At 40.9% G+C, this 14213-nt stretch overlaps 1 protein-coding gene across 1 annotated transcript in view; it reads left to right on the top strand.

Annotated features, from left to right (window-relative positions):
- MBOAT1 (membrane bound O-acyltransferase domain containing 1) overlaps window positions 1-14213 on the top strand; it is a 56585-nt gene that overhangs the window by 35982 nt on the left and 6390 nt on the right. The window contains exons 5-9 of the mRNA XM_050320907.1: window positions 1234-1289; window positions 3480-3534; window positions 6167-6350; window positions 8123-8315; window positions 11433-11536. Coding sequence (XP_050176864.1) covers window positions 1234-1289; window positions 3480-3534; window positions 6167-6350; window positions 8123-8315; window positions 11433-11536 — 592 coding nt within the window. The remainder of the gene's footprint in view (window positions 1-1233; window positions 1290-3479; window positions 3535-6166; window positions 6351-8122; window positions 8316-11432; window positions 11537-14213) is intronic.

Below are 14213 nucleotides of genomic sequence, written 5' to 3'. Positions count from 1 at the left end.
ATGCTTTAAAACCAGTAGTGAACCCTCATCACCCCTTTCCACCTCCTGGCTATTGTGGTTGTGAAGGTCTCGTAGGTAATGTGAGATCTGGGCACCCTGTACTGGTGTCCCCAGGGGCGGAGAGATGGGGAAAAGCAGTGTGAGCAAGTGCTCATCCCTTGCTTTGCCAGCCATGGGTCACCTCCAGATTGCAGTTGTTCAGTGCCAGGTTTTGTGTTCAGGGCTCCACAGCCCTTAGAATCTGTATATGGACTACAGTTACCACTGGAGCCTCTGCTAGTGAGGAAGTGGTCAGTTGTCCCCATGGTGTTCACCCCATCTTTCTTGTAACCTACCCCTAAATGCTCTTGGCTGTGTCCTTTACCCTCGTGGGAACCAGCTCCTGATGCTCCTGTACTGAGTTTTGTCTTTTTTCCTAGTCCTTAGCTGCAGCAGCTCACGTTTGCCTTCAGTGGCAAGAAGCTCTGTAAAGTTGGAAATGGGAAGTATAAGTGGCTCTGTTGGGCTTAGTGGCTATTTCTATGCTGCATGTTTAGCTGGAAAACTTCTGGGTGGTTGTAAGCCTAGCTCAGGCACAGCTAGCTTGTGTTTTCAGAGGTTCCAGATCCCACATGCCTGTACACTCCCAGTTGGATAGTGTACCTTGCACAAGCTGTCCACAAGGCAGTTGCGTGGCCAAGAAGCAAGTGGGAAACTGCTGTGCTGACAGCTATTCTGGTATTTGCACACAGTCCTAATTGATAGAGCTATTCATGTGGGGAAATAAGCATCTGTATCTGCAGAATCAACAATTTTTTAGGGCACTGAGGAGACAGACAATAGGAGAGTAACAGTAAGAAGAGCCAGAGTTATGTTACAGAAGCATTGCTGTATTCTAGTGTTGCATTGAATTTGGTCTTTGCCTGAAAGGAAGCTCAGTGGACTGCAGAAGCTGGTATTTCCTAGTGGTGTGATTTCTTCTGAACTACAATTTACACTGCTGCACGATAGGGAGACATAAAATAAGGCTTTGTGTGCACTTAGCAATTAAAAATTCCAGTGCATGTTACTGAGGGGTTGTTTTGAACCCAGGCAATTGTCTTATGCCTGAGTGCCTCCTTCAGTTTTAATTGGATGTTTTCCACTTGTTGCTAATACAGTTATGCCTTTTAAAGGAATAAAGGCATTCAGTAAGAAAGTTGGGAATAATTTGTACTACAAGACATGTAACTGTTGCTTCTGTCTTTGTTATAGTCCGCTGATGATAATTACACAGAAGATCACAACACTTGCATGCCAGTTACATGATGGTAAGAAAAAGACATCTCTTCCCACGTCCTGATGACAACCTTTTTATTCCAGTGCATTCTATGGCTGAGATATGGAGTGAATGAATGTAGTTCAACGAGCTGTTTCAAATGAAGAAAAGTGCTTTGTCGGAGGAAAATGAGAAACTTCAAGTTTTGATCAGTTCTCTAGGATCAGATTGTCTTTGCAATATCAAAGACAACTGTTTCTTTCACTTTGGGTGCTCTATTTCCTTGGGGCCCAATTTGGGATTTAGCTAGTACCAGTATCTCCTGTTTAGATGCTACAGTGCATCCCCACGAAGCTCTCTGAAGCTGTTATTGCTTCTCAGAAGTCAAGAGTTGTGTTTGATGCATAGTTTCAGTCATTAATGTTAATTTAGCAAAAAATATGCTAGCACTGATATATTCAGTGGTAATATACTCCATGAGTTGTGAGAGATAGAATTCAGTAGCTTTTTTCCAGAGAGAAAGCACAGTTGCAAGCAAAATAGCATTGTCTTCAGTCTTGTGCTGTGCTGTGACAAAGAGCACTATTATTTCCCAGTAAAACGCCTGCATGTAGTACAGTGCAAAGGCTACAAATGTCAGTTGTCATCAGTAGCACTATTGCTTGTGCCTACTGATGTTGCAGTGTGAATTTCTGATGGTCTGAGGCCCATTGCATTATAAGATGTGGGCAACTCAATAAGTAGCCTACTATAGAGTTGTTATGATCTAGGATTTAGGTGATGGCCACATCACAGACTGCATTGTTGTTGGTTGGCATTGTTTTCAAGCCAGGTTTGCACGAGTCTAAAGTGCAACTTGAAGCTTGGCTGACTGATCTTGTTATTGGCACTCATGTTGCTGGGGCTTGCCTGCCTCTGTTAGTTAAGCTAGGAGCCAGCTCAGCATGAGACAGCAGTGTGCAGCCTAGGTACACACCTAGAATATGGAAGGTAAATGAACAGGCAGAAAGGAAAAATATAACAGCAGAGGCAGGAGCATTTTAAACAGACCAGAAATCCTACAGATTAATGACAGTGGAAAAGGCTCATTACATTGTGAACACCCATATATGGAGCAGTTGATCAAATGGAGGCAGCTTGCAGTTCAAGCATCGGTGACAAATTTCTATTTGTAAAAATTTAACACAGCTGCCCATAAATCGAAACAGACAAACAAAATACTCAGCCCTTTAAGTAATTAAGTGCTTAATTGTTTCCCTGAAGCTCAGGCCCTCTTAGTATTTACAAACTGAAACAGTAGAGAGAGAATGGAAATGAGCAGCTTATCAACAGTCGTTTTAGGAAATGGGTCCTCTGTGTGTGTGTTGGTAATTATGACCAGTAGGTTGAGAACAGTAGCACAAGTTGATGCCAAGCCCCTCATCTTGCAGAGCTGTACACATGCACGCTTGGATCAGTGCTGTGAGTTCTTGGTGAGTTCTGCTGAAGCCAGTGGGATTCCTCACAGCATGAGCAGCTAAAGCTTCAGAGTAAAGGCCTGGAGGAATTTACGATAAGCAACATCAGTTTACTACTGACCATCACACTAGATTTTTCCATAGTTTTCCTGGGATGTTGAGTCTGTGCTCTACCTCTGGCCCCAAAGGTCTTGTGCACTCAACAGGAGGTCACCCTTCCAGTCTGGACCGTGTACAATTCCAGATTATTACTGATGTGTATGTTTAGGCTTGCTCCAGCAGCAGGCAGCTGGGCTGCTCATTCACACCAGTGGAGCTTCTGTTCCCTGAGAGCCTGTTCCCCTTCCACTGCCCACTCCTCCTGCTGTGATATGCTCCATTTCTCACCAAGGAGCCAGCGGGAGGCTGGTGCTTAAATGAGCCAGTGGCTTCTGGCAACGGAGGTTTTTCCAGGCCAGGACTGTTTGTAAAGGCTGCTGGGGGTCGCTGCCAGTTGGTGGCATTGCCAGTTCCACTGTGTGTGTGGGAATGCTATGGCTGCTCTTCCTGACAGTGTAGGGTGAGAAAGGGGGAATGAGGTGAGGAACTGGGTAAAGAGGTAGGGTAGAACATGAATATACTTGACCTAAAAGTTGGGAACTGAGATATATTACAACTGCCTGTGACAATGAAATTTTGAAGTTTGTGACTTTAGAAAGTTACATGTGGGGTGCAAACATTGGGCTTTGGAAATAGCTTTTACTGTTTGTCTTTTGGAAGGATCTAAAGTGACTTTTCTTTTCTAGGAATAGGACGACAAGCTGAGGAACTCACTGCTGAGCAAAATCGGCTTGCTGTAAAGTAAGGATGTAATTCCCCTAGTGATTTGTGTTTAATTTCTCCCAAAGAAGTTTAGGGTTTGGGTTATTTATTTGTTTTTATTGGTTTTTTTCTTTTCCATTGCAATGTCAGGAACAACTTCGTGTCTTGGCCATGAAAATGTTCCCTGCTTCTATCCAGTCCTTGATATGCCAAAAGTGTGCTTTTTCTATTTGCTTGAGTATGTGTTTGTTTTTTTTTTTTTGTAATGCTGCTGTTATTGCCCACCTTACACAAACATAACTTCTCTTCTATATTCCCTATTTCTTCAATCCAGTACTTCAGTCCAATCCTTGTGCTAGTCAGTAAAGCACTGAAATACTTGCCAACATCTCATTGACTTGAATACATACTCCATATGCAACAAAACTAGTCTTTGCTGAATTAACTCTTTGAAATTCAGGCTAAGACTGTATTATATGGACTTTTTGGCTGTTATCTTCATCTGATCTATGATACGTTATTTTTCTAAGTAGAGTACTCCTACCCTGTCAGCAAACCACTGCATAGTAAAAATTCATTTTGGTTTGACTCTGAAAGTTCAAGTACAGCTTTTCTTTGCCATCCTTTTTTAACACTGGAAATTTTTTTTATGTCTCCCTCCATAATGTTAATACTCCTGGTTCTTCACGTTACGTGACCAGGCTTCTCATTTTTCAGCTGGAGAGAGCATACTGATCATCTCTTTTGAATGTCCTTTTTTCTAGTTTGTCTCTCAATAAAAGTACAGGGTCCAAGTCAGTTTGTTGTTTTTTGGTTTGGTTTTTTTTTTTTTTAAGAATATGTGTTACAGAATTAGTCTTACAATCATAACTACTTTTCACCATGAAGTGTTTGTTTAAGGCCAAAGAAATTACTTCCTTCATTTCCAAGGCAGAAGATTCAGCCATCAGAAAATCTACCTATGGGCTTCAAAAAGTAAGGGAATAATTTCTTGAAAAGCAAAAATCCTGTAGGTAGTCTTGTATAACTTTGTGTCTATTTTTAAGGCTCACAGCATAATGTTCTATGCACTGGGCCCTTGTGACCGTATGATTAATTCTAGTCAAATTCTTACCAAACAGGCTTTTTTTTTTTTTTTTTTTTTTCTTGTACAGTAGATGAGCTCATAACTGAAGAGTTTTAAATCCCCTTTGGTAATACAGCCTTTTGTCTTCCCTCCTGTTCTTGGTCTGCTTTTGTTTCTCACTCATCCTCTGTACATTCCTTCGTGCATTGCTCATGTCTCCCCACCCAACCATGTGCAGTATCTAAGCTGAAACGAATGACTTTATTTTTAATCTTACCGTAGAGCTCAGAAGCTCAAATCATGGACCTGATTTTGTAGAACAGAAAGATGAGCCTTACCCCAAATTGTTTGCTGCATCTTTCTGTGGAATGCTTTGACCAGAGAACATACCGTTCAGGCACTAACATCTACAACAACCAGTAGGGTGAATGCAGAAAATCCTGGCTAATCTAACTGTTTATTCAAACTAATTCCACTTCAGAATAGAAGTAGGCAACAGCAAATGTTTAACTGTTGCTTAGTTTTTCTGCTAGAATTTTGGTTTAGTATAAAAGAATTTTAAGTGGGTTTTGGTTTATGATTGTCCATCTGTGTCTTGGACAGGAGAGCCCTGAAACATTGTGCCCAAGTTTGTGGTCTCATCTCAGGGCTCCATGTTGACTTGAATGCTGACTATTAGCACATTTGTGGAAAGCACTCAGTGCACAGTGTTGATGTTGGCATTTTTTTGCCACATTAAAAAACTGAGCCCCTGTGCATTTTATTTTTCCATCATACTGATCTGTAGCAAGGACAACGAATCTTCTTCATTTTACATCAAATGTAAAATCCCAGAAGGAACTGGTGGGATATGCACACACAAAATGGAAAAAATGAACATGATGGACTTTCTTTGACTTTCATCTTGAGCTGTCTTTTAAATTATGTGGCTTTCTTCCCTTCGTTCCTTTTCCTGTTCATGATGCAATATAGGCAATTACTTCCTTTATTTGCACAGTAGGAGAGAGTCTCTTAATTCTCTTCCTCTCTGTCTCACATGACACTTCCCATTTTTCAAAAGGCTGGACTTAAGAGTGAGCAGAGCTTCTCTCAGGCTTGAGAGCCCTGGTCTTAAAGCTCCCTGCCCTGTGGTTTGTATAACAAGGCACTATGGTCCCTGACATACTGGACAGATGTCCAAAATTAATTATGAACTTCTCACTCGTGGTACTGGTGGCTTGTTCAAAATGCACAAGCCAGTGTGTTTGAAAGTGGGTATTTAAATTTATTACTGTTTTAAAATAAAATGTTTGTAAGATCACAGCTTTTCAGATCCTTGGCGTTAATTCACTTGTAGCTTAAGCACTTCCATGTTACCTCTGTTCTGACTGCCATCTGCCAGACATTGCCAGAATATAAGGCAGAATGTGTTTCATCTTCTCCCAAACAGATCTAGTGAGCTTTCAGCTGGGGTGAGGATGATAGGAGAGAGGTGGGGAAATGAGGCAGACCCTGCAAACAAAAATTGGTGAAAACCTGTGCTGTGTTTTACCGTGTTTTTTGGTTTTTTGTTTGTTTTGTTTTGTTGATTTGTTTGTTTTGTTGTGTGTGGCTGATTTTTCACAGGTCAAGACCTTCTTTACTGGAGTATTTAAGTTATCTCCTCAATTTTATGAGCATCATAGCTGGGCCTTGCAGCAATTACAAGGATTATATCGCCTTCATTGAAGGGAGGCATGTGCACATGAAACTATTAGAAGTGAACTGGAAGCAGAAGGGTTACGACAGACTTCCTGATCCTTCTCCAACTGTAAGTTTTAAAATGACAAAGTTTTATTGCAGACAGTAGGAGAGTACGGCTTTGTACATGATTCTTATAATTAAAAACTAAGAAGAAAAAACAGTTTTGGATAATTTTCTCAGTAAATGTTACACTGGTTTTTTTCCTATGTGTGGCTGCTGTTTTTATCACAAGGTCAGGGGTGAAGGGACTAGTGAATTCCCCAAATGGGTTTGGCTTAAAGAACAGGTCACTGGTTAATGGGTGTCCTTTGTGCAGCAATGGGAATGGTCTGCACATTCTGACAATGACAAGTGGCAGTTAAGCTTTAGACAGAAGAGGAAACATCAGGAAAAAAGTAAAATTTCCCCTGTAGTGCAGAAGATGTTAGAAATATATGATTCATGGCTAATCAGAAACTGTAGCCTGTCCAGGTGCTTTGCAAGAGAATCTCACTCTTTAAGATGGTGTGAGGTAGACTCAGAGGTAACTTTTTCACATACTATTAACACTAATTTTATTTTGTATTTTTTTAATATTACTTAAAACCTTCTCCTAAAATGGCTTTCTGGTACAGCAGGATAACACCATGAGAATCAGATTTCTCTCTTGTCTTAAGGTGACACGGAACCTTTGTGAGTGTGTGCAGAATGTCTCCTCTAGGCTGAATATGAGCTTATGCATAGCTGATTCCTGTTGCACACAGTTGTCTTTCTACTGGCTCTAGAGGTGTCACTTCTGATTTACATTAGGCTGACTGAGGTCAGAATAAGGCCTATATTGTGTAAGATGTAAATTGGCAGAGAATATATGAAAATCTACGTTAAAAAATAATTTCACAATAATTTATTTTTATTATTTAAAAATTATTATTATTAAAGAATGTGGAGAATATATAGAAAAAGTACTTTGGATCAAAACCCACATTGTTGTTTCAATAGTATATTGCATTTTTATTAGTCTTTTCAGAACATGAGTCAATTTTTACATGGTACCCTAGTGCCAGATTTACCTTTTAATTATGACTGTATCAAGAAGGTTTTACTCATTATGTGTGTTTGACCCTGACATTAGCAGCCTGGTGCTAATAACACCAAGGTTGTGGGTTTGATCCCTGTATGGGCCATTCACTTGAGAGCTGGACTCAGTGATCCTTGTGGGTCCCGTCCAGCTCAGAATATTCAGTGATCCTGTGAAAACAAGCTTCAAACTACTGACATAATTGTCAATAGTAGTATATAGGAAGGTAGGGAGCTGTAACAGAAAACACTGTGGCAGAGCAGATACCCTGTACCATGGGTACAAGTGCGCTGTACAACACGTACACTTTTTGGACAAGTGATTTTTAGCAAGACCTCTGGGTGTAGCTGGGCAGTAGGACCTACTGTTGCACTGAATATCAATGCTTTTGGCTTTGAGGAGGAACCCAGTCTTCAGTTCCAGGAGATGACGGTACATATAGGGAGGATTTCTGCTTTCCACTGTAGGGTTTTGTTTGTTTTCTTTCTCATTTTTGGACCTCCACTAACTGATGTAGGAGTCTTTCACGAAGTTCATCACCAATCACAATTGACTTGTGATTGATTGTCCTTTGTACCTATCTATAGGTAGTTCAGTAAACCAAATGAAACTAAAGCTTTGACCTTTTCTTCATCACCTCTTCTGAATTAGTTAGTATCAACTTTGCGATTTCTAACTGTACTGGTTCTTGAAACGCATTGTTTTTGTATGTCATGAACACTGCCTTGTTTTCCCCTTGATCAAATGTTTCTAATGAATGTTTCATTGTTTGGTCTTTTTAGGGAGCAGTGATGTACAAGCTTTGTATCACACTAGTATCTCTCATTTTATTCCTGACACTTACCAAGAACTTCCCTATGGCATATATTATTGATAATGAATTTCTTGAAAAAACACCCTTCTTGACAAGACTTGGTTACCTGTATGTTGTAACACAGGCAGCAAAACCAAAGTATTATTTTGCATGGACGTTGGGTAAGTGTGGCTACATCATGTATTTTTGTGTGTAACTAATAAGTTCATAAATGGGAGAGGGGTGAAACATTGCAGGTGGGGACAGAATAAAATGGTCCCTAGCCCTGTGGTTCACTTGAGAGATGTACTTGTGTTCCTCAGGCTGTGAACCTGGCAAAGTGAGGAGATGTCAAAAGTTTTGAAAAAACACTTTTTTTGTGCATAAAATCTGTTCCAGTTTGTCTGTGAAGATTCCCTGTGTCTGGAGCCAAATGTGTTTTTCAGCTTCTTTACAGTAGAGCCAATGTAATGATTTCCTCTCACTTAAAACTTTGTTAATATATCAAATTAATTATTACAGGAAATCCCCTCCTCCTAACAATGATTTATCATGCTTTATTCATAGCTTTTCACTTATATCGATGGGGTTGAGAGGTTAAAGTTTGTCATGCTGGCTCAGACTTTGCATGTTACAGTGCAAACAGACCCCTGTCTTTCTTTAGGGCTCTCTTTAGCACATCTCTCTATTAGAAAGCTGTGGTGCACGTTGTGGTGCTGAAGTCAGGCTGTGCCTCTAAGGCACTGTGCAGTCCTGTATATACTTTGGCTTTGAGCAGTCCAGAGAAAGGACTGGAGAACCACGGGGAACAAAGGAGAGGGGTTGTAAAGGACCCAAAAATCTCTGCAAGAAAAAAAAACCCAGAAGTAAGACAGCTCGTTAGAAAGAGAAACAAACTTTTTTTAGGAGCCAGCTAGGTCGGTGGTCAAAATAATCTTTTTACATTCTACCTTCTATCTTTTAGAAGTCACATTTCACATCTGTGTGTGAGGAGTCAAATCCTTTAGGCCAGGATGAAAATCTGCTGAATTTTTTTGCTGGTATTAAAAGACACTGTGTGTAGGGGAGATCCTAAAAGCCCAGCCAGCAGTGCATATACCTGAAGCTGAGAAGGGTGTCACTGAATGGGGTGGAAATAGTCAGAGAAATTCATTGCGAGGCTGTGATTAAACTACTGGGAATAAAACTGTCAGATCAAGGGAATGCAGCCAGGACTGGCATGTGTGGGATGGGAAAGGCTTTGAGATTAAGAATGACTTGCTCACAAACTTATTTTTGTGGGATCCAACGTCAAATTGTTGCCTCCATTTTTTCCAGCATTATAGTTAACTGAAAGTCCATTATTGAACTTGGATTTGTGACACGACTAAGCCATAGAGGCTGTAGACATATCTTACAAATGAGGTGTATGTGGGGGGGCGGGTGGAAAGCATGCATTACATACTGGAGGGTGAGGCCTCTGTTATTCATACTGCAAATCCAGGCAGCAGAACAGCAGACACTTTATACTTTTGCAGTTTTGCTCCTTGTGGTGTGGCCCAGGGCATTACAAAAGTGCCTGCTGAAATGGGCTGATAAACGCTTCCTGTCCTCAGAAAAGGACAGGCACGCTATTGTGTGAGAGCTGCGCTGCTGAATTCCTCCAGATCCACGGAAAGAAAATTTGGCTTCTTGCTGCGTTAGCGATAGTCATGGGAACGTGGCTGCAAATCTAACTCTGAGCTGTCAAACTGCTTCAGGTCTGAGTGCCTCCACCCAAGGAACGGTGGAAGCCATACACCAGAGCTGTTCAAGGCAGCAGGGAGACAAACCTCTGCTGGGCTTTGTGGAGACTGGGGGTTTGTGAGCAGTTTGAGGGTGGACAGTTGTCATCTTTCTGTGCTTCACGCCTTGCTCTGCAGACAGCAGCTTGGGAAGCAAGAGGCTGAGGGGTCTGCTGTATTATTACTGCTGATCCTATGATTTCTGGTTTCTTGTTTTTGGCAAATAAACACTAAGTGATTGGTCCCTGCAACCCTTAGAGCAAGGAGGAGCAAATGCAGGAGTTCCCCTGCTCTGGAGTGACTGTTACGTGCATCTCCAGCCTCTGACTTTCTGCAGGATCCCATGGGCCAACTTCATGCAGGATTGCTGTTCATTGTTTGTTTGGGTTTTTTTAAACAGGGAGATAATTAAAAACATGGAGGTCTTTCTTTCCATCAGTAAAATCTGGCTCATTTAGTAAAGTGGAAAATAAAATGGAAAGTCTCAGTTTAGAGAAGGCTGCTTGCTTATTTCTTTATTGTTAGTCTTGTTGCTTATAATTAGATTCTCTCCCTAGCTTTGCGCATTAGGGCTTCTCCATGAGCTTGTGCCTGTACTCATAGCATTTACAAAGGAAAATCAATTTTCCATATTGGAAAAGAAATATTGACCTTTTTAAAGCATAACCAGGCTTTTATTTTATAAAGGATCTAGAAGGAAAAGCCTTACCTGTACTTGCGCTTTGCTTTTTCATCCAATGATCCTCTGTTTTGGCTGCAACTAGTGATTCAGAGGTGATAATGAATCCTCCCTTCAGTTTTCTTAATACTCCAAGAAGATATTTCTAGCAGGGTCACACTGAAAGCAGAATGTTGAGATCCAGTGATGAGGTGACTTCCAGGCAAGTCTGAGAGGGGAGGTAGTTGACCAGCACCCTGGGCAAGAGCAAGAGTGTAGCAATGTGTAATGCCTACTGTTATCCAAGCTTTTACTTGCGCTTAGAGTAGCTAAGTCTATAACTGAAGTTACTCAATATTTGATTTGTAGAGATGGTGAGACACTTTAGTGAGGCACTGAGCATCAGGATTAGCAAAAGGCTTTGTCTGTGGAAGTCTGAATGACAGTCTTAATTAAAACAATCATGTTGGAACTCTTAATAGAAACGGTAAACGTGTCTTTGAGACATTACAGCTTTTCTGAATGCTGGAAAATGCTGTGACATCCAGTTGCCCTTTTGAAGAAAATGCTCAATCGTTTTATGGCCACACTTGTATATCTATCTCAGGTGAATAATAAAGGCAAAATAATAGGAAGAGTGATTTCTATTAATTGTTTTTTCTTTTGTCTAAGGAGTAGGTGCTCTTTCCTCTTCAGGAAATGACTCTTACGTAACCTTATAGCAGTGCCCCCTTGCAAAGAAAAAGCCTTTCTTGGAAAGAGAGGTTACTGATTTCTACAAAGCTGGTTTGAATGTGTGCTTAGTGTCATGTTGACTTGTAAGAAAATATGGCTTTTCCAGCAGTCTGATTTTGACCCGTTTTGCTTTGACATTGCAGCAGATGCAGTCAACAATGCAGCTGGTTATGGATTCAGTGGAGTTGATGAGACAGGCACTTTCCGCTGGGACCTGTTGTCCAATTTGAATATCTGGAACATTGAGGTGAGATAAAGGAGTGACTGCACTGGCATAATTGTAGAGAAATGGGCATGATAATGGGGAGAGGCTTTGCAGAAAGGAAAATAAGTCCATACCATCAGGCTGCTCCTCTGTAGCGTGAATAGGTTTTGTGTTTTATCTGTTGGGCAGATAAAAAGCATCTGCCTCACAGCCTTCCTCACGGTCTGTATTCAGGTTGTATTTCTAAATATTTTCCTGAATGCTGATAAATAATTGTGTCAGATATTTATTAAATGAGCAGTCAAGTACTGTAGATTGTGGCTGAGCTCAGTGGGTCAGTAAATTGCTCACAGCTATGATTCTTCACCATCTGTGAATGTCTGTTTATTTACTTCTAACACTTTCACTTTTGTAGCCCAGTTGAGATAAGTGGTGGTAGTGAAAGAGGCACAAGCAGTCATCGCAAAAACACTTGGAAGGGCTGGAGTGCCTCTTGTAAATGGAGAAAAGCAAGGGTAGGAGACATAACAGGTACAAATCAAGCAACCTGAGTGGGAACTGACAGAGCCACATGGAGCTTAGATGGCTACTGATCTAGAGCGCCATCCAGCAAGCCACACTGTTTCTCAAAACATCTGTCACAGATTTCTTGTGTCTGCGGTGTACTTTTAAAATTCATTAGTCTTTTGTAAGCTATTTATGTTTGTATCTCTAATGCAAAAGATGGCCAGTTGTTTGCCCTGAAAAATACTTTGTGAATGCCAGTGAGATATGGAAATATTTATGTGTCTGAGACTGCTTTCTAAAGGCTTCTTTTTTAGAAATAGGAGGAGCTTCCCCCTGTAATTCTGTAGTTATGAATTTAAACATAATCACAGAGGAAAATAAGTTGACCACTTTATTGCTGAATGATCTGTGATCAAGTGAATGTGCTGTAATAGCTCTGCTCAAAAATGAAAGAGCCCCTGCAATTCTTCATTGAAGAAGCCAAAATTGGAAGTATCATGATACACTCCCTCTTTTTCAACATTCTTTCTTTTTTTTTTTTTTTAATATTAATTAATTCTCAGTGTACATCTCTCCTTGAGCGGTACAGAATACAGAGCCCAGAAATGCTTTACACTCCTCAGTGACAGCAGCACCCTAGGTGCCACTCTGAGATCTTGAATCAATATCTGATTCAGTCTTTGGCAGGAGATGATTCCTACTTTGATGAGCTGAGGAAACTTTTGTTTGAAGTAGGAGAGTGAAGCGTGAGCAGTGCTCTTTAGTCAAGCCAAATTAAGGAAACAGGAGCTTTTGCTCCTCTCTACCCATTGAACTGTAGGCCTCTCAGAACTTACTTCCTTTATTGGTCACATGGACAACAGAGATGAGAAATTGTTTCCAAGAGCATAAAGCAGAGTGCTCTCTGATGTGATCATGTGTGCAATGAGAAAAAAAAGGAGCTACAGAGACCATTACTTCGGGTAAGCCTGGAACCATCACTTTATGTGCCAACAGGAATGCTGGGAGCTGAAGTGTGATTGTGCAGTGTGTACAGGTATAGTCTGTATACTCAGCAGGTATAGCCACCTGCATATGTAAAATTGCTTAAGAGTTGCCTGCTAAACGGGACTATCTGATATGTAGTAAAGATAAGGACATGGCAGGAGTTGTACAGGCATTAAAACATAGACAGGGGCTAAACACATGTTGGGACATGAAAGCCTTGGCAACATGCTTGTTTTGACAGCCAGTGACTACTTTCGCTCCTGGTAGTGTAACTGGGGAAATTAAAGGAGGCCAAAAGAGAGTGACAATATTAGCTGGATGAGAAACTGTATTTTTCTTGGCTTCTCTTGGTGCAGTAAGGCAATTAAAATCTGGCAGTGCTGCACTGGGAATTGCTAATCATTTTAACTCCTTAAATTTAGAGGATGAAATGCTAGCCTTAGGGATTCTGTGTGGAAGTGCAAAGATATCTGCATATTCCCCTTGGAAATCTTTGCCCTTAATACATCTTTTCAGCGTGCCCTTGCCCGCAGCTGATATGGCAAAATAATGCGGTGTCACTGAATCATGTTCCTTCTTGGTGAGGGGGCCCTTGGAGGTTTTTGTCAGTAGGCGTGAAACCAAGGTGGGGAGCAGGGTTGGAGAACCACCAGATGTGAATTTGATCAGGATTAGGGAACTGATGCTGAACAACGGAGTCCAACAGTCTTCTAAAGCTGGGGGAACTCAGAGGAAGTAATGGGTGGTTCTCTCAGGACCCTGGAGTCTACTTTGTTTTCTCAAGCTTGGCAGTGGACTGACAGTTGGCTTCTAAATTTAGTCCTAAATTTTTTTGTCCATGTTTTTCAGTCTCCCCCCTTCCTTCTCCAAATAATAATGCATTTCTTTTGATTTTTTTAACACGTTGTTTTAATCGCACTCTAGGGAAGTCCAGACTGTGTAATGGGTGGCAAGATATCTCTTCCAAAAATGAAGCTGTTTATGAACTGAAGACCAACCATATAAAACAAGAAAGCTTTTCAGATTTCCCATTATTTGAAAAATAATCAAACGTATTTAATTTTATGAAACAAAGTGAGATTTTAGAGCAAGTGCCAAGTTGGCGGTGAGCCATCAACCTAGTTCATGTCCCTCCCAAATCATATTAGTGTAATGATGGATTGTAGCAGGGTCTTCACAAAAGTTAGCAGCTAGAATTAATATTTTCCATGTAGCTCCTCATGAA

The sequence above is a fragment of the Myiozetetes cayanensis genome, unplaced genomic scaffold, assembly GCF_022539395.1.
Source record: "Myiozetetes cayanensis isolate MyiCay16 unplaced genomic scaffold, myiCay2020 scf1, whole genome shotgun sequence".
NCBI classification, from domain to species: domain Eukaryota; kingdom Metazoa; phylum Chordata; class Aves; order Passeriformes; family Tyrannidae; genus Myiozetetes; species Myiozetetes cayanensis.
The sequence above is the reverse complement of the archived record's forward strand: the minus strand, read 5'-3'. Positions and strand labels throughout refer to the sequence as shown.